Raw genomic sequence first — 18,766 nt, 5'->3', positions numbered from 1 at the left:
ATTAAATCGTGTTTCGTTAACTTTAACGTGTTCATCCATCAATCTAGTCAGACTATATCTATTTTTTATATCTACAAGCAGCCCAACAAATTGAGCTTCTTTTTTTTGTTCATCGGACAGTCAATTATTGTCACTCAACACCAAGATTCTGGAAATGGGAATTTACAGGGCAGTGATCAAATCAGTAGTGCCACTCTCAAAATCTTTATCAAAAAAAACCCATCAACTTTCTACTTTTAGAAGTATTTCTTCTTCATCCATCATCATTCCATCTCACTTGGAAGTAAGTTTTTTGTATTCACGGTTCCTTCATTAGAAACTACAACATTCTTATGTTTTGTATGTTACAATTATATTTTGTTATTTTCTAATATATGGTTGAATAATGATTACAGAAAGTTGGATTCGTAGGCCTTGGAAACATGGGATCCAAAATGGCAACTAACTTGGTTAAGGCAGGATACAATGTTGCTGTTCATGACATGTAATTGTTCTTGTCCATTTTAATTGATAGTCTTATGGGTTAGTTATCTAAAAAGGGACAACATTGATATTTTGGATTAAAAAAAGACTGTTTTATGTAATTTTTGGTTGGTGTTGCCCAAAGTCATGTTTGTTAGTGTTTTTCTTTTTGCTTTAGAGTAATGATTAATGAAAGTGAAGAGTGCAAAAGATATATTGATCAATTTGTTTAGTGGAAAATATAATGCAAGAATTTAACTTGAGCAAAATTTCATACAATATATTTTTCAATCAGCAATCATAGTGTCATGAAGATGTTTTCAAACAAGGGAATCTCTGTAAAAGGATCACCAATGGAGGTTGCAGAAATTAGCGATGTTGTAATTACCATGTTACCCTCCCCAGCCCATGTAAGATTATTTTTACTCCATTTCAGATTGTGAGGTGTACATTTTGGTTTTCATTATGGAAAATGATATTGATAATTTGATATCACAAGTTATTGTTATACATTGTGCACTGTTCAGTGTACTACGAGTGTTTGTCAGTTGTGTATGGCTAAAATGTTGTTGTGTATATATGACCTGTCATTGATTATAGTTAAATACATAATAACAGTAATTAAACTTTGAAGTAGTGCAAGTTTTGATAACTTACTACATGACATATTGTTAAATTTATTTATCATAAATATATTTTAACTAACTACCACCAAGGCATTCTAGAGGTCATGTGTCCTGATGTCCTCACAAGAGGTCTTAGATGGACCTTTTTAGGTAAACATATTGGGCGGGCTATAGGCAGTGTTCGGAGATGGTTATATGTGTGTGTGTGTGTGTGTGTGTGTATGAACTGGATGAGTTGTTTGCAAATCCTATTTTGTTATATGTAATGCATGATTTAGTTTAAAGTGGTGTTACTTTTTTTTTTACTTTTTGTAGGTTTTAGATGTGTACACTGGACCAAATGGGTTACTTAATGGTGGCAATGTAGTGAGGCCATGGTTATTTATAGATTCATCTACAATTGACCCGCAAACAACAAGAAAGTTGTCTTCAGCTGTATCTAAATGTGCTTTGATTGAAAAGAAAGGTATATAGAAGAAAGCTATATACTACTTAGCAACTGCAAGTTCCTTTTTTAGTGTGGTTAAATACTATCTGCACATTATATGCAGGCATTTTCTATCGTATACTTGTTTTAGGACAGAGAAATTCTTATAAAAATAAACTTGGGTATGCTGAATCACCATTTGTAATTGATGAAGTTGTATATTTTTTTATAGTGTCTAGGGAGAGCCCGGTCATGCTGGATGCTCCTGTCTCTGGAGGTGTTCCTGCGGCAGAGGCTGGAACACTTACATTCATGGTATAAATGAAGTTTCTTAAATACGGTTTTTGATATTTTTTGATCCTTATAATTAGGTGAATGTGTTGATCTGGGTAATATGTTATCTCTAATCGCTTAAAGGGGTGAATTAGAATAGTATCTTAATTGGAAATGGATCAAAGTTTCAAAAGCGTACTTCTAATGCATGACCCCGATATAAATTTATACATGTACCTATATTATTTTCTGAAATAGCATAATATCTATAATGACCAATCACATCGACACTAATTATTACATTGAAGTTTTTTGTCAAAAAGTGTTCCGGGTAAAAGTTTTAAACTAACATGTACAGTAGATTTTCCTTTTTGACCCGTTGTTCAATTTGTCTGACCCATCCATTTTGCCTCAACTACCTGTAAACATATAGGGATCAAATTATATTCATTACAGATGGTGTATATTACTTGGCCCATGGGACTGAACTAATAAGTATATATTAACTACTATATAAGTCCTCACAATATTATTGACAAAATTTAATCATTTCGTGACTATCCTTTGCATATTTGAGGTAAGATAAAGTTGTTAAACTCACAACTTGTATGGCTTATTAATTAAAGAGACAAGATGGAATTCATAGCCGGCAACATATTATCACCATTATGAAAATAGCTCGCAATTGTACATCCATAATTTATTTATAAACCCTAAATACTGGCAGAAGTTGGATGATATGCTTGATTTGATTAAAGTTATCGATAATGAAATATTTTTTCGAATACAACTAACCAAATCCACACATATTTACAAAGTGTCCAGTATGGGACTTGAACCCAAAACCTATAGGTTGATGAGTCATCACACTTACCACAAGGGCTAAAGCTCAAGGGTACCAATATTGAATTATGTCTTTTGTTGATTCAAACTAGTTTAATATTAGTATTAGCCTACTTTTAATCTAACATACTGGATATGGCCTACCAGGTCGGTGGCCCTGAGGAAGCTTACATGGCTGCAGAACCATTATTTTCTTCTATGGGGAAAAATACCATATATTGTGGTAATGCAGGAACTGGTTCGGTAAGTTTTTGCAAGTTCAACTTTGTGGCAAAATATGTGAAAGCTTGTAGGTAATGTATTTTAATGAGGTTCCCATTAGCATGTCGATAGGTTCCAACACTTGATGAACTTACCGTCAATGTCATCATTTTGACTTATTTCTTGGTAAAACCACCTTAAACCAAAGTTTTTGGAAGTAGGCTATCATAAATCAAAACATTGACCCTTTGACGAGTTTTTCTGGCCTTATAAAAGTTGTTTACCCAATATAGAATTATAGCATAGTTGGTTAACTTTCTATTCAATCAGCCCTTACAGTAACACTTTGTTATCATGTACCTATTAACATTAGTGTGTGTGTGTGTGTGTGTGTGTGTGTGTATGTTTTTCTATGGTTTCACGTGCTACACAGTAATGTTTTCTGTTGTGACATTGGTGTATTCAGGCAGCTAAAATCTGCAACAATTTGGCGATGGCTGTGAGTATGCTTGGTGTCTCTGAAGCATTTGTTCTTGGCCAATCTTTGGGCATTACAGCCACAACTCTCACAAAAATCTTCAACTCTTCAAGTGCTCGTTGTTGGAGTAGGTACTAATGCATTTTAAACGACTATTACCAGTTTTTCTAGTCCTATCTGGATTTGAGTGATATCATTGACCAATGATTCAGTCAAGACGCTTGAACTCCCCTCCAATTTTCTGGAAGAACTTGTTCAAGTACTTACATCATCTATATACACGTGTTAGTGATACATATAATCCAGTACCTGGTGTGATGGATGGGGTACCCTCCTCAAGAAATTATGATGGCGGGTTTGCATCTACACTGATGGTATGTAATTATGAAATTTTTCCAAGTTTAATGTAGTGTTTGTTAAGTACAAAATAATGTGGTTTTCATGGTTCATACCTTTATATGTAATGCAGGCTAAAGATTTAAACCTGGCTTCGGCATCAGCTAAAGATATTGGTCTCAAATCCCCATTGACATCTGAAGCCAGAGACATGTAAGATCACTTATAAACTTTTATTTTTATGAATATACCAAGATTATATTTCGGTGTAATAGATATATTCATTTTCTTTGGAAAGGCAAATATCACATACACGTATACATACAGTACCGAGAATTAAATAACAACACTACTACACAGTCTGATACACAATAGTCATTTTGTACTATAGTGGAATGTAATAGCTCACATACTGGTATGAAGTATAATGAAATTCTTGGCTACATTTGCGGTCAGCCATGATTAGTTGGCTACACGGGTATGGTCATGAAAGTGCCCATGTTTTTTTGGTTACTCAACTTTGACGCCCATAACTATGAAGTAGTGTAGTAGATACTAGGTATTCGTGTCTGTTGCTAGGTATCTTATCTTGCGATTTTTGCTATTATTGACTATGGTAAACCTGGAGATTTTCCCAAAGCTTAACCGTATTCACCATATGTATAAAGACTAACAATGGAGTTAGATGTTACTATCAACAATCCAATCCTATATACACGATTACATAGATAAATACAGAGGAAGTCAAATGCCGTAGCGCATAAATTCCAATGCATAATATATAGGATAGTCTGCATCTTAGAAAGACTGTTTTTGTGTAATCCTACAAGTTACCAATTTCATCTTACCTTTTATTTTCTTCAACAGATTCACAAAGCTCTGTGACGAGGGTCATGGGGCAAAGGACTTCTCTTGTGTTTTCCGTCATTTCTATTCTGGTAAAGATGAATTGTAATAATATGTTCGAATGAGTTAACCTAACTCTAGAGCTTCTTTGCATACCAAGCTTGGTTGTACATGCAAATTATAATAAGATGTCATCCAAGTTAGCTTTTTGTCCAATAGATTGGACTAAATATATTGATGATAAAACCCAGTCCATTTATCCAATAAATTGGACTAAGGATCAAGGATGAGCAATTTTCACCAAATCGTGATCCGGGTCTTGGTAGAGGAAAGTGGTACCAAATATCAAGTCGGAGAGGGGTCGATATCCTCTTACAAGATGGTTGTAGAACCAATTACAGTAATAGCAAAATAAGTAAAAAGAAATTTAGTTGGACATATATTCACCTCTCATTTTGCAAAACATTACAATCCGGCAATTGTAATGCTGGTTTCAGCCTACCTGTCCATGCCACTCATTTGAAGATTGCACAATCAATGCCGGTTTTTAGATTCATTTAATATGTGCTCGTTTAAGTGACGAAATTATAAGTTTTCTGCTTCTTTTAGTACGTGGGCTGTAAATTTGTGTGTCTAAAAACTGTAAATTGATGAAAAGGTGAATGGGTCTTGTTTTTGTCTGTTCAAAAAAGAGGAGGGAGAGAGGTCTCACATGTTTGTATTGTGAAAGTGAAAGAATTTGGCAAGTGTTAATTTGTGATTGGTGGAGGTGTAAAAATAGTTTGTTTTTTTTTTCAATATTTTTTTAATAGAAAGATGTAATAATCTTAAAAAAAAAAACTTGATAAATATAATAATTTACATAGAAATAAAAGGCAAACGGGCAACAAGCTACGCCGCCGCTCATTTTTGTATAATAAAACTAAGACGTTTAAAACTACATTCATCGATCGTGGCGTCATGACATTACTATGCATGACGCGTTGGACCATTCCAAGTAGCTCGACGGCCTCAGGTGCAAGAAATCCAAAGGTATCTAATGCAAAGGGTATAAATACGTGTTGGTTGTCAAGACACGCCTTCTCGTGTTTGACCACTTTACATGAGACAACTTTTAAAGCGGCAAGACCGGCTGTGAAGATGCACCCTAAGCCCACAGGTGGAGAGACTCCTATTAAATCCACACATGCATGTTTTCTCCCAGTCTAACCAAAGAATTTGTTTTCATTGGCTTAGATGGTTTCTTAATTTGATATACAGAGTACTTTTCTAGGAAAGGGTATTGGTGAAATTCACATTTGTGACTGACTATCAATGTTTTAAAAACAGATATTTTAGTCATATTGGTGTGAAATTTTTTTATCGTATTACCGGTATTATCGGTATTACCAGAAATATCGGTCGGTATGACTATTTTTAATTTACTTTATTTGTTGTATAGAAATTCTACAAACTTGTTACAATTTAACGAAAATAATCAAGGTACGATTATAATCCACTTAAAAGTAATACCAAATGTTATCAAATAACATTAATGTATCATAAAAATAATTTTGAAAAAAAATCAAATTTTCTTTTTTGAAAATACCGGAACAGTAATACCAAAAAATATCGAAAATGCCGGTTGGTATTGAATAGTGAAAATACCGAGCTTAAAATACCAGAATACCATCCAATACCGTTAATACTGATAACACCAGCCGGTTTCAACGATATATATAACATTGTTGATTATACTTTGCTAAAATTTCATTCTTGTATTTAGTTTGTTAACATGGATGCCAACTAATTAGCATATGATCTTTTTTAATTGCCATTTCATATGATGGTACAAAATATATTGTATATATCTATATCTATACTATATTATAAAACAGATTTTTTTTTAGATTTTCAACATTGAACTTAAATTTTCAATATTAATTTTACGTACTTCCTCAAAATGTCTCTTCTATCTATTATATATTTACCTAAAATAACTATAATACCCTTTTTCTCTCCTCAAATCTTAACCAATCATTTTCTTTCTCTCTCCTCCATAAATCATTTATTCCTTAAATTCATTCAAAATCGTTTATCAAAAACCGCACATCGATCAATTATAAAAATTATATGGGTGTTCTTAAAATTTCATTCTTTTTCATTAGAAATGCATTCGATATACTTTTGACGAATTTTTAAATTCGAGGACGGAGCCCGTACGGCTAAGGCATTTGACATTTTGACTATCATCTTCTATAATATATCAACTCTTATCATCTATCACACTTTATGACATATCACACTCTATGACCTAGCTATCACCCCACCATTTCATCGCCACAATGCGCGAGTACTTACTTTTGTTGTTGATAGTAAAATAAATCGCTAAAATAGAGGATGACGAATTGTTTTAAGATTAGATGAATCCTAGTTTAAGGATGTTGCAACAAAATACAGATACATTTTTCTTACAAACTACTATACACGCACAATGGAATTTTTATTCCTCCCCTTTGAAAACACTAGCAAAGAAACCATCTTCTATCTGCAAACACTATTATTTATACATACACCTCCAATCCTCCATCAATTACAAACACTTCCCAAATACAGATTATGCTTTGGTTTTCTCATTTCTTGGTCACGTTATATTTTTTCGTCTCATCAGGTACCCTTCGATCCAGGGGCGGAACTACATTGTTTACAGGGGTAGCCCGGGCTACGGGTCCGCTAAATTCACGTAGTTCAAATTTTTCGAAAAATGATGTATTTTTTATTGGTGCTACGGGTAAAATAAATATAGAATACCGGTCATGTAACCAACTTTAAATTTTTGAAACATTTTTTTTTATCAATAACACTTATAAAGATGTATCTTTACAACTAAATGATAAAGTAAAAGTGCCAAAAATTCTTAAAAGTCATTAAAAATAGTCAAAAATCTGTGAAGGAAATGCTAAACTTCGTAACAATTTAGTCGTTAGCGTTGTTATTGTTACTTTATGCTGATACAATGCTAGTGGAAAAAAATTGTGTTACGGGTCACTTCTGATTTTAGTTCCGCCACTGCTTCGATCTGTTTTTTTTAGTTTCTGATTTGTTTCTTCCTCTTATCATTTTTTTGTTTATGCTAATTAACGGTATATGCAAATATGCTTAATTAATTTTTGCAGGTTGGAAAGTCTCATGTGGATCGGCATTTGTAAATGATCAAGTGCTTTCCAGTTTCCAATAGTTTCATATTTTATATTTGCAGTTAAAAAAAAATAAAAAAAATATATAGTTTCATATTGTATACCAGATTAATTAATTATGTCACGTACATTACATACAGGATCATGTTCAACACGAATACAATATATAGATAATAGTGGTGTCCAAATTCAAGATCAAGACGATAAATAACAAAAATAAAAGACAAAAAAGTATGGCAAAAACGAAGAAAACAAAACGATATACAATTAACATAACCTCTCAAAATTGATAAAAATCTTACCTTTAATTTTATAACCTTATAATAAAACACTAACATGAATGGGGTGGAGATAAGTGTTTTTTTATTGAAAAAAAAAATATAATGTGTTACCTTGATTTTATAACCTTATAATCCACTTTCAAGTTTCCTGTTTTAAGCGTAATTGGTAAGTGGTTTTTTTATTGAAAAAAATAAAAATAAAACATACGTTATATATGGGGTGGAGGTCCCTTAAGTTACTTTTAACTTGAGGGGTCAAGTTAGGATTACCTTAGCTCTTATATTTTATTAAGGGTCAAAATTTAAAGATGATCATTGAATTATGACTTTTGATTTTCATTCAAAGGTTGAGATTACCCCAACTTAACTCAAGTTAAAAAATCAACTTAAGAAAATCCTCACCTTATATATGGTGCATGATCAATAAATATAAAACTACATTCTTGAGTTTTTTTTAGATGGGATAGAGAAAGAAATGATAGAAAATAGTATTAAATCTTCATTCTTGAGTTTTTTTTTTATAAAAGAAAGGAAATGGAAGGATAAGAAAATTTATAGATTTTTAGTCTTAAAACTTTCTTGCCAAATTGACATGATTTGAAAGGAAAGGAAAGAATAATTAAGTAAATATACTACTTTATCCTTCAATCTATTTCTAATAATTTATTTAATAAGGGTATCTTTGTAAAACTATTTTTTTTTCTTTTCTTTTCCTTTCATTTAAACTCAAGAATATAAGTAATTTTTTAGATTCTTTTCTTTTTCTTTCATATTTTTTTTAAACTCAAGAATACATTATATCCATACAATTTTTTTTCTTTCCCTTCCCTATCCAATCCTATCATCTCTTTTCTTTTAATTAAAATCTCAAGAATGCAACATAAATGTAGTACTATATATTCTACACACATTGACATTTTTTAAGGGATATATGTAATTGGTAAAAGTTAATTATAAATATCGTTTATTTGGTTTGTTAAAAAGTACAAGTTCCATTTTCAATTTTTTTTTCCTAATCTTTTATAGTTTTAATCCTTGACTTTTGACCTTTGTCCACACATTTGGTAAAGGTAATAATTTTGAGCAAAAAGTCTAACACTTTTAGTCAAATAGTCCATGTTCTTGAATAAAAACGGTGGATAGGAATCTAAAATTGAAGATGAAAATCATAATTGATGAAAAATAAAAAGAAAGATGATAATGATAGCACTAAAACTTGTCATTGACAGTTTATCACATGCATAAAAAAAAAATTATTTTATAAATAAAAACCAAACTTTTGCATAATAAATTACAAATCTTTCATTTTTTATAAACCACATGGAGGTTTTTGTAATTAAATCGATATTTAAAGTTTAAAAGAAGATATTATTTGGTGGTTTAAACTATTGGGTTAATAGCTTTTTTTTTTTTTAATGGTGTGTTTTTAGTCTAATAGTAAAGAAGTGTCTTCATAAGGGTTTGGATTTTGGGATACCAAGTTCAAGTCTTCAAAGGCAATGTTTCCCCATATGTTGTCATGTATTCGGGAAGACTATTAGGAGGTTTTTGCTCCTATTAGATATTGAGTGAGAGATTTTTTAGCGTGAATTTAGTTAAGACAATATAATCTTCTCCGCACCTTTATAGGAAAAAAAAGGAGAAAATTACACTTTTGGTACTTGAAGCTGTCAAAATTTTCACTTATAGTCTCTAAGTGAAAAAAATTACATTTTTGGTTACCGAAGTTTATTTTTTTTCTCCCGTTTTTGATACGAAACACATACGCCGTTTGTTATTCCGTTAAATCCCTCACGTGACCAACACATGAGGGTATCCAAATGAAAATTTTTTCCACTTAGAGACTATAATTGAAAACTTTGACAATTTCAAGTACCGAAAATGTAATTTTCTCAAAAATTAATGACTATACATTTTTTAAGAGTTTATTTAATAATTTTAACAAAGTTTAAGCTTTGGATTTGATCTACATTATATTATTATAACATATATACGAGTATTTTTAAAATCTTTTAAGGTTAAGTCATAAACATACAGATAACTTGTTATTAAAAAAAAAAAAACTATTTTAGCTCTATTGTGTAACAATTGAATTCGGCTTCCAAGTCGTTACTTGTTGAGACGATTATGTATATTGTGTGACGGTCGATTTGAAAGTTGTGAACAACTTTATCGGGTTTTATAACGGAGCGGAAGATTTTTTCATTGACAAACTTCCAAATCGACCACCACACAACATACATAATCGTCTCAACAAGCAACGACTTGGAAGCCGAATTCAATTATTACACAATAAAGCTAAAGTAATATGTTTTTTTAATAACAAGTTATTTGTATGCTTATGAATACCTTAAAAGATTTTAAAAATAATACTCGTATATATGTTATAATATAATGTAGATAAAAACCCAAATCAATGTGTTAAAATAATTAAATAAACTCTTAAAAAACCCACAATTATTATTTTTCTAGAAAATTACATTTTTGGTAGCCGAAGTTGTCAACATTTTCAATTATAGTTTCTAAGTGATTTTTTAAAATATTTTTGATACATTCACCTGCTGGTCACGTGAAGACGTTAACGAAAAAAACAAACGACGTATATGATTGATATCAAAAATGAAAAAAATAATCAACTTTAGGTATAAAAACGTAATTTTCCACATTTTTGACACAGGTATCAAAAATATACTAATATTTTTTATTTTATTTTTATAAAAAAAACTTGGTGGTCTAAATCTAAAAATTGGGCGTGACAAGTGGGTGATATCTTTAGGCATGTGAAATATCACCGGTCTATTGATTGAGTGTGGCAGAATTTCTACATCCCCAAAACTTCCAAAATCCCCAATCTTTCTACTCCCTCATTTCACACAAGTTCACATCTCCTTATCACAAATATAAAACATAAAATATAATATACACACAATACAATACGCTCCTTATTTACATCTTTGTCACTGTTTATGCACTCAAACTGTTTGATAAAAGTCTCGAATGAGACTGACTTCATTATAGTAACAAATCTTGCATCTGGGTATCAATCTTTTTAGCTGTAGATTCAAGATTATATATATATATGGCAGTGCCTTGGAGTATGACACTATGGATGGTGAAGATGGTTTGGATGGCTTTAAGTGGTTGGGTTATATCTTGTATGACTGTCGCTGATGAAATTGCTGGGTCTCTTCGTAATGGTGATATTGGTCCTTTTCATGTTGGTTAGATAGATCCTTAAAGTTGGTATCTTTTTTGTCAATCTAAGCTGGTGAGTACTTTTTTAAGCCAAGATTTTTGAAGTTTTTGATGCATGTTTCTTGTAATATCTTTGTTTTTTGCAAATTTTATGATTTTCTGGATAACTAACCCTGACCTCCATTTTTATGGGTTGGTTGGATTTTTTTATTATTTTTTTTGTTTATGTGATTAGGTTTTAAGAAGAAATTTGTGATCTTTTTGTTGTCTGTCAACTTGTTGTAAAGTGTTTTTTTGGTCATTATCATTGCTGGAAATTGGGAGTGGCTATTAGTAATAATTAAAGATAGAATTTTGAATTCTGTTAGAAACACTTTTGGATTGTAATATTTCAAGATTTTGGAAAGTAAATTAAGAGTAGAAACATAGAGATATTTTTGTTTTTTAGACACAGGAGTGTTCTATATATTAAGCACAAATACATTTGGTAAAAAAATGTGTCTTTTGGTGAAGAGATGCCAATTGGTAACTCAACTGAGCATTCCACTTTGGATTCTGAATGCTGTCCTGCACCCAGGAAAGGTGTCACCCACCGACCGCCTTCTTCATGCTCATAATCAATTATATAAGTGTGCATTCTGCATCTTTTAACCAGTATAAAAGTTTTACTTGAACATCTGAATTTCACCTGGTCTTGGGTAAACATCAATTACATAAAATCACCAACAGTCAATTGTATTAGTTTTGGAAGAATTGAAATCTCATTTGAAGGTGGCAGGAACATTTGTGCTCTAAATGTGGACACAATCAGCCAATCAGGTAGCAAGAAAAAAATGTTCATATGTGTTTTTAAGCATCTTGAACCAAGTTGTACCTAGTAGATAAATTCATAAAATGAGGTAATTGTGGTGGCCTTACAAAAATGATCGATAGATAGATTCCCATCTAAGTTCCTCGAAAGAAATTGGAATCAAATAAAGAAAGAGACTTGATTCCTGGTCTCCTTTCTAGGCATGTGCCCCATAGGGGTTTGTTGCTAGAAAAGACTTGAGATTATTGTAAATAATGACATCTACAATCCATTTAAGAAAGAATTTTCGGGACATGTGGGGAAGGTTACTCATAATGACTCTACTTGCTACTTTTTGGCATGATTGTGAGTGATTCGACACCAAGCCTAGCTCTTGTATCCTACTAGGTCTCTCTTTTCATGAAGCTCCTATCCTGTAGTTTCTGTAATAAGCTCATGCAATAGAACAAGATAATTTGGCTTCCAACAAGTAAGTTGTACTTGTTTAGAGGGTCATTTCTAATAAGGAATCTGTTTTGTAAGGTTGTTTTAGTTCAAATGTAATCCAGTCCCATTATACATCCTCTTGGCACTGGCTATATCCTTTACTGTTAGCAGGCAGGTTTCCATTCTTTGTTAATGAAAGTATGGCATATGATCGAATAGGTGGGCGGCCTATCTCCCGGCTCCGCGCACCTGCTGACACCTTTCGAAGCACTTTCTAGTGTGTGCTTTAGTTTTCGAATGTCTCGTTCAGCGTCACGAGTTTACAAGCCTTTCTCATTTGTTCTTATGATGGCCTTTCTGATCTTATTCGTATTCTGAGATTCGCTACCGTCAGTAGCCTTCCCCCCAAGGCGAGCGAAGTGACGTGAGGCGAGCGTCTGAGTGAGTTGAGTGAGGAAGTGAGGGCCCTGAGGAAGCGGACGGTTCAACTTGCGGACACTCTTGGAACAGCTGGAGTAAGATGTCCCCAAGTGAGCGTATTATGGGGGACCGTCGTATGAATACCAATGGTTTGGTTTGTTAATTCTGAGAAGGTATGCTTAGTTATAAAATTTAGTAATATATAGAAGGTCATTTCTAGTAAGGAATATGTTTTGTAAGGTTTTTTAGTTAAAATGTAATCCAGTCCCATTATACATCCTCTTGGTACACTGCAGGCCTCATGTCTCTTTTGTATTGAGCTTCTTTTGCCCTGGATGTAAGGTTAGTTGAATGCCAGTGCTATGAATACGAATGGTTTGGTTTGTTAATTTTGAGAAGGTACGCTTGGTTATAGAATTTAGTAATATATAGAAGCCAAAACCATAAACATGTAAACAAGAGTACTGACCAATTTGACTATGTGGGAATATCTTTCAACCAAGACCACCCTATGATTAATAAGTGCTTTAAGTGATGAAAATGCATTGATTCTGTATCATAGAGGTTGCGAAATGAGTAGCGACTGGTCGGGTAAAAGGTTACAACAGGTTTGGGTCAAAATGGGTAGTACTTTGCAAGTCACAAGGCGTGGGGAGGGGGGTTCAGTTACTTAAAACACTGTACCAAAATAGTCGTTTCTTTTGATACAGAAATAGCTTGTCCAATATGATTATATAAATTGCATCATTTCTTTAGTGGCATAATTATTTGTTAGAAGTTTTCATGCACTGAATAATTAAATATACACTTTAGGTCTTTAGGCGGCTGTTCCCTGCTCATTCCCATTGACGTTTTCTTTCTAAGCTATTCTTCTAATTTAAGGCACTTAAACCATTAGAGACATTCCAGAAATTACAACTCATTCAAATGTAAAATAGTCGAAATTCTTACCGTTGTATCCGAATTGTCTTGTTGGACATTCTTGGGAGTTAACAGTTTTTATGACTAAGATGAAGGCGTTATGCTCAAGTGAGAGAAGTCCGTAGTTTAATAGTTTTTCTGTCGGGCATTTGTTGGAGGACTTCATAAACAAATTTACCACAATGGCAACATATTATTCTAGACCTGTTAATTGGTTATTTGTGGTAATTACTTTGACTTGTCTTAAGAAACTTAATAATCTATCTTGAGACAAGTTTATCATGGTTATCACTGTTATAACTTAGATCTTATTTGTTTGCATATATAAAAGATAAGTCCAAGTAACTCTTTGAGGTAATTTGAAGAGCTGATACTTATTGCAACGTGTTCGCACTTTCCTGTTTTGTTGTCTGTCTTTTCTTTTCTTTCTGTCTTCTTAATATGCCATGCGTTGATCGTAATTTTCATTGTGCATTTGAAATATTGAGCTTTTTTTTTTCTGCGTGTGTATTCTCATTCACTTTCATGTTTAGTAATTCGGATTAACACGGAAGTTACAAAAAGGATACAATTTTAATATGTTACAGAGTAGAAGTGGCAAATTGGGTGGCTGGGATTGTGACTGAAACACTTTTTGTTAGCAAATAGTCAGGTGTATCAAAGTATGATTATAAAAGTTGATTTTAGCTCAGTAAGAATCTGAATTTTTTGTATAAAACATGATTTAGGAGGTTTAATCTATCAAACTTACTTTTTGCAAGTCGTGGCCCGTTTCACCTGTCTCCTTTTTTAACTTCTTATCTCTTTAACCCGCAATAAGTTAAACATCCTCTTGTTAATGACAGACAAGTTAAGGGACATGAGCAGAAGTGTTTAATGCATAGCGTCTCAGATATCATTCTGTTCAAGATTTTAAGACATACTACTTACACTGGTTTAAATGCAGACTAACATCCTCTTGTTAATTGGCTTATTTCATTTGCATTGAAATTGTTCACATATAAAGGATCACTGATGTCGACATGCATATCATGCAGGTTGGTGTTACTGTTTGTTTCAGTTTGGATATTTATATCGGACTCAATTTTAGTAGAGAGCCTTCCTTGTCATGAAACTGAAGCACTTCAAGAGGGGGTTCTGCCTGTGAAGATATTATCGCAAACATTTATAGCAAATGCTAGTTCATTGTAGTACATATAGGGAAATGACAGACCCAGCTAGTTACTGCCAAGTATTGATGGTATGTCATGCGTATCTAGAGTTTGAATTTCAGCGTTTGTGATGTATAGTATGAAACGTTACATGCAAGATTTGTTTCTGTAAATGATTTTTAATACATGTTAATACATGCTCATCCCCGCTTCATGCTTAATCTTTCAAAAGGAACAAATGGCGATGAACCAAAATGACCTCCAACAGCTGTTCAACTTCAAACGCTCTATTGATGCGTTTCAGAAACCACCTGCGAAAGTTTGGACCCTTATACAGTGAAGTTGGGTCTATTTGGATTGTAAGTTATCTGTAACTGTTCAGGCAAGTTAAGGCTTAAAACTTGGCTAAAACAGTCAAAATCATTGGTCTCAAGTCTCTAGAATTGTTCCAGATTGTAAAATATCACTGATAGTTGTTTTTGACAATATATACTCATTTGCCTGACCCAACCTGACTTATCCTGAATGGAATCTTGATTTTTGTTACAATAATCATGGAATATTGTTTCTCGAAGTTCATCAAGTGGGTGTTTAACTCGTCAAGAAGCATCCATTGATTTTGTTGATTCCAATTCCATCCTTTAAAACCAAATCCTTTAGTCCATAGTATATAATAAAATGGCAACATTGTAATAATTGATAAGCTAGTTTCCCTGCATGGCTAACGACAGCAAGAATTTCTCCCCGGCACGCCTTCATGGATCTGAAAGGCATTAGCTATCTCTGGCTGTCTAATTGAATAACCTGCTGTAGTATTACTTGGTCCCAGTAGAATTCTATTATATTCTAAGTCCTTTCAGTTTTTTCCCGGTTTAATTCTTGTATGTATCTTCTAGCCCCTTGCTAGAGTTCATATTAATGAAATTTCGTCTTTCGTGTTCAAAAAAAAAAGAATCACAAAGAAGGGACAATTTAACAAAGTTTTAATTAAAACAGTCCGTAAATGGGTTGAACATACCACTATTTGTGGAAGATCATATCAAAAGGAAATGGCATCACAATTCAAACATTGCTAAAAGATGATGCGGCCGATTGTAACGTAGAATAAGAGATGCCAGTAATGATCCAGATTGCTAATTAGAAATCTTTTAGATATTTACCAAAGTAGCATATCGTTGGGAGTTTTAACTCTCGCAGAAACCGCCTTTCACTTTAGTGAAAGGAATTATTTTACAATTCTACATACATTTACAGTTTTACACCTATTCAAATTGACTCAATATCCATATGAAGTTGCCTGCATCATTCTCATGAACTCCTCTATGTTAACTTCACCATCATCTGAACAATACATTCGAAATATCCATTATTGATGAACTATTAACCACCAGTTGGGAGGGTACCAATATGTAATATTCTGACTCGTTTAGTCGTTTACATATGAATTTCAGAACTTATTGACTTGGTTGAATTATATTTATAGCTAAATGGCTGAATCGGAAAACTAGAAATAGCTATCAAGGAGATGAGCAATCGCCAAAGGTCACCAAAGTTTATATCTTAATGCATAACTGTAAAGCAATTCGCATTGTTAAATTTGTGATTAAATCGACACAATATTTGTTGGTAAGAATTTTGAAAGTTTGGACAACAATGTTCTGGATCCACCCAATGCGTCTTGAACCTTTTCGACCTGTACCTAAAAATTGATTCATTTTGACCCAACCCTGTGATCAGACCCACCCATGTTGCCACCTCTAGTATCAATGAGCAGCATGCAGTAAGAAAAAACAAGATTACCATAAACACTTACTATCACGATCAGCTTCTTTCACCATCGAGTGGATCTCTGCATCAGTAAAACGTACACCCAACTCCTTAGCAATATTCTTGATGTCTGAAACCGATATCTTCCCCTGTTTTTACTAGAAAAAACCATTAGTTTCTTCATTGGAAAATCAACACTGGTCATTGATACAAAAGAGATTACATTTTTGTCATGATCAAGAATGTTGAAAGCTTTTGAAAGCTCCTGTTTGCTGCTCCTTTCACCAATTTTGTCGGTCATCATGTACACAAATTCATCAAAGTCAATAGCACCACTTCCATCTTTGTCTACATCCGCTATCATATCGTTAATTTGCTGAAATACAAAAGTTTACATGCTTTAAGTATGAAAAGTAAAATGTTCAAGCAAGTATAAAAAGTTGAATATTACCTCCTTGGTCATTTCAAAACCGAGGGCCCTGGAATGAAACAGAATCAACATACTTTGTATGCATAATCCCATTATTATGTAAGACTAAATTAAAAAAGTAATATGAAGCCTATACCTCATTGCATTACTCAACTCCTTGGCATCAATGGTGCCTATGTATGCAAGGGAACATATTACAAAAGGTAAATCATATTCATTCGAATAACGTAGGCTCATGAATTCACATCATATTCATTCGAATAACGTAGGCTCATGAATTCACATCATACGAGTGGTGGCAATACTAAAGAGTCAGACAGATAAGATAACTGGTCAAAACGGACAGGGTTATGTGAAACACTTCTCTTGGTCATTTACACAACCTTACATAATAAATAGTTTGTTGACTATGATTACAAAATACAACATTATTAAGATTTAAGAGTGTACGTATTAAAAACAGACTTTGGACCAGTTTCAACCCGTTTAAACCGTGCACTTTTGAGTTGACTTTTTTCCTTGACATTTTGACCAGATGCAAACAAGTCCCTTCATAAGTAAATGGGCCGTAATTGCCACCTCTATCTAAGACATACCATTGCCATCAGTATCAAAAAGCTCAAAGGCTTCTTTCATCTCTTGTTTTACTTGCTGAGTTAATCCATGATGACGTCCTCTCGGCTTGTTTCTCCTGGATTCTCCATAAACCCCCTGAATGCAAGTGTTAACGAAATTATCATTTAACTCTGCTGTTTTCTTTGCGAAAACACATCATACAAACCACAAATTGTATAGTTATGGGCTTATGGATTTAAACACATGTAGGGTACAAGTACAAATGTGTTTGTAGTTATACAGTGATTACTAGTATCATAATTTGAAGTATCCAAAGAACTAGTAATCTCTCCCTACAAGATTATAACTTTCTCATATTATCTCGAACTGAAATCAGTCCCATAAAATTGATAAAAACTTAAAAAAGCAACTAAGAAGCCGCATGTATTAGCAAAATTTGCCAATACAGATCAAACATAAGACAGTAACATCTAAACTTAGAAACACAGATTCTACAGTTCATAAGAAACATCATTCTTACATAAGCAAATTTTTTAACAACAAAAATGGTTTTGATATTATAACAAAAACCTATATAGCACAAACCTATGTGAAGTTGCATGTGAACATTAAAATTACAAAAAACTAACCATTTAGTTTGTTGAAGACAACTGTATTTCTATATAGATTATTTAACTTTAGTTTAGGCTATATACCGACTGAGGTATAAAGGATAGGCTTATATTCACCCACAATATTATCTATATCATCATATACTTTTTTGACTTTGTTTTCATATCTATCACTTCTTATTAATGGTATCCATGAAAATTCGAGATGTGGGTGTTTCAAGAATAATACTTCGCTTTTTTGCTATGCAACTCTTTTAGACGTTTGTATTTTCATTTCTAAGAAAAGAAATAATGACTGTTAATTTGACGCACATGTTGCAATATTTTCCATAACGAGTTTAAGTTTTTAACGGAATCCTTAGTTCGTATTAACCAAATACTTATACGATAACGAGCATAAAATAGTTTATTTTTGTTATAAAATTTAATATGAAAAACATAATTTTGTTATGCATACTAATGACAACCATTTGTTTTTTAGAATTTGGCTCATTTTCGGCACTTTTTGA

General features: G+C 32.8%; 3 protein-coding genes across 4 annotated transcripts; 2 read left to right on the top strand and 1 right to left on the bottom strand.

Moving 5' to 3' along the window:
- LOC122582265 (probable 3-hydroxyisobutyrate dehydrogenase, mitochondrial) lies at positions 1-4,708 on the top strand. The gene is made up of 10 exons (XM_043754636.1): positions 1-283; positions 396-484; positions 758-872; positions 1,404-1,554; positions 1,748-1,830; positions 2,779-2,874; positions 3,299-3,441; positions 3,600-3,684; positions 3,780-3,859; positions 4,514-4,708. The coding sequence occupies exons 1-10, from the start codon at positions 155-157 to the stop codon at positions 4,599-4,601; spliced, it is 1,059 nt and encodes a 352-aa protein (XP_043610571.1). The 5' UTR covers positions 1-154; the 3' UTR covers positions 4,602-4,708.
- Positions 4,709-10,740: 6,032 nt separating this feature from the next.
- On the top strand, positions 10,741-15,094 carry LOC122584021. The gene is made up of 2 exons (XM_043756382.1): positions 10,741-11,217; positions 14,760-15,094. The coding sequence occupies exon 1, from the start codon at positions 11,029-11,031 to the stop codon at positions 11,173-11,175; it is 147 nt and encodes a 48-aa protein (XP_043612317.1). The 5' UTR covers positions 10,741-11,028; the 3' UTR covers positions 11,176-11,217; positions 14,760-15,094.
- An 891-nt stretch (positions 15,095-15,985) lies between these two features.
- On the bottom strand, positions 15,986-18,390 carry LOC122582160 (probable calcium-binding protein CML20). Of its 2 annotated transcripts, none has more exons than XM_043754515.1 (7): positions 18,276-18,390; positions 17,667-17,781; positions 17,207-17,243; positions 17,092-17,119; positions 16,864-17,016; positions 16,687-16,789; positions 15,986-16,214 (listed from the first exon to the last, which is right to left on the bottom strand). In XM_043754515.1, exons 1-7 carry the CDS (start codon positions 18,276-18,278, stop codon positions 16,150-16,152), a joined length of 504 nt encoding a protein of 167 aa, XP_043610450.1. In that variant the 5' UTR covers positions 18,279-18,390; the 3' UTR covers positions 15,986-16,149. The 2 variants fall into 2 exon arrangements, with proteins under 2 accessions (XP_043610450.1, XP_043610451.1); XM_043754516.1 differs by lacking the exon at positions 18,276-18,390 and adding an exon at positions 18,232-18,250.
- Between the last annotated feature and the right edge of the window lie 376 nt (positions 18,391-18,766).

Source organism: Erigeron canadensis, chromosome 9 (genome assembly GCF_010389155.1).
Source record: "Erigeron canadensis isolate Cc75 chromosome 9, C_canadensis_v1, whole genome shotgun sequence".
Taxonomy (NCBI): Eukaryota; Viridiplantae; Streptophyta; class Magnoliopsida; order Asterales; family Asteraceae; genus Erigeron; species Erigeron canadensis.
This window is presented reverse-complemented; position numbering and strand designations above follow the sequence as displayed.

Bases quoted from the DNA above. Each gene is read 5' to 3' on its own strand.
- LOC122582265 (XM_043754636.1), top strand. From the start codon at position 155: ATGGGAATTTACAGGGCAGTGATCAAATCAGTAGTGCCACTCTCAAAA. The intron at 284-395 runs GTAAGTTTTTTG...TAATGATTACAG, and splicing joins TCATTCCATCTCACTTGGAA to AAAGTTGGATTCGTAGGCCT. The intron at 3,860-4,513 runs GTAAGATCACTT...TTTCTTCAACAG, and splicing joins ACATCTGAAGCCAGAGACAT to ATTCACAAAGCTCTGTGACG.
- LOC122584021 (XM_043756382.1), top strand. From the start codon at position 11,029: ATGGCAGTGCCTTGGAGTATGACACTATGGATGGTGAAGATGGTTTGG.
- LOC122582160 (XM_043754515.1), bottom strand. The intron at 17,017-17,091 runs GTAATATTCAAC...TTTGTATTTCAG, and splicing joins GTTTTGAAATGACCAAGGAG to CAAATTAACGATATGATAGC. The intron at 16,215-16,686 runs GTAAGTGTTTAT...TGTATTGTTCAG, and splicing joins GAAAGAAGCTGATCGTGATA to ATGATGGTGAAGTTAACATA.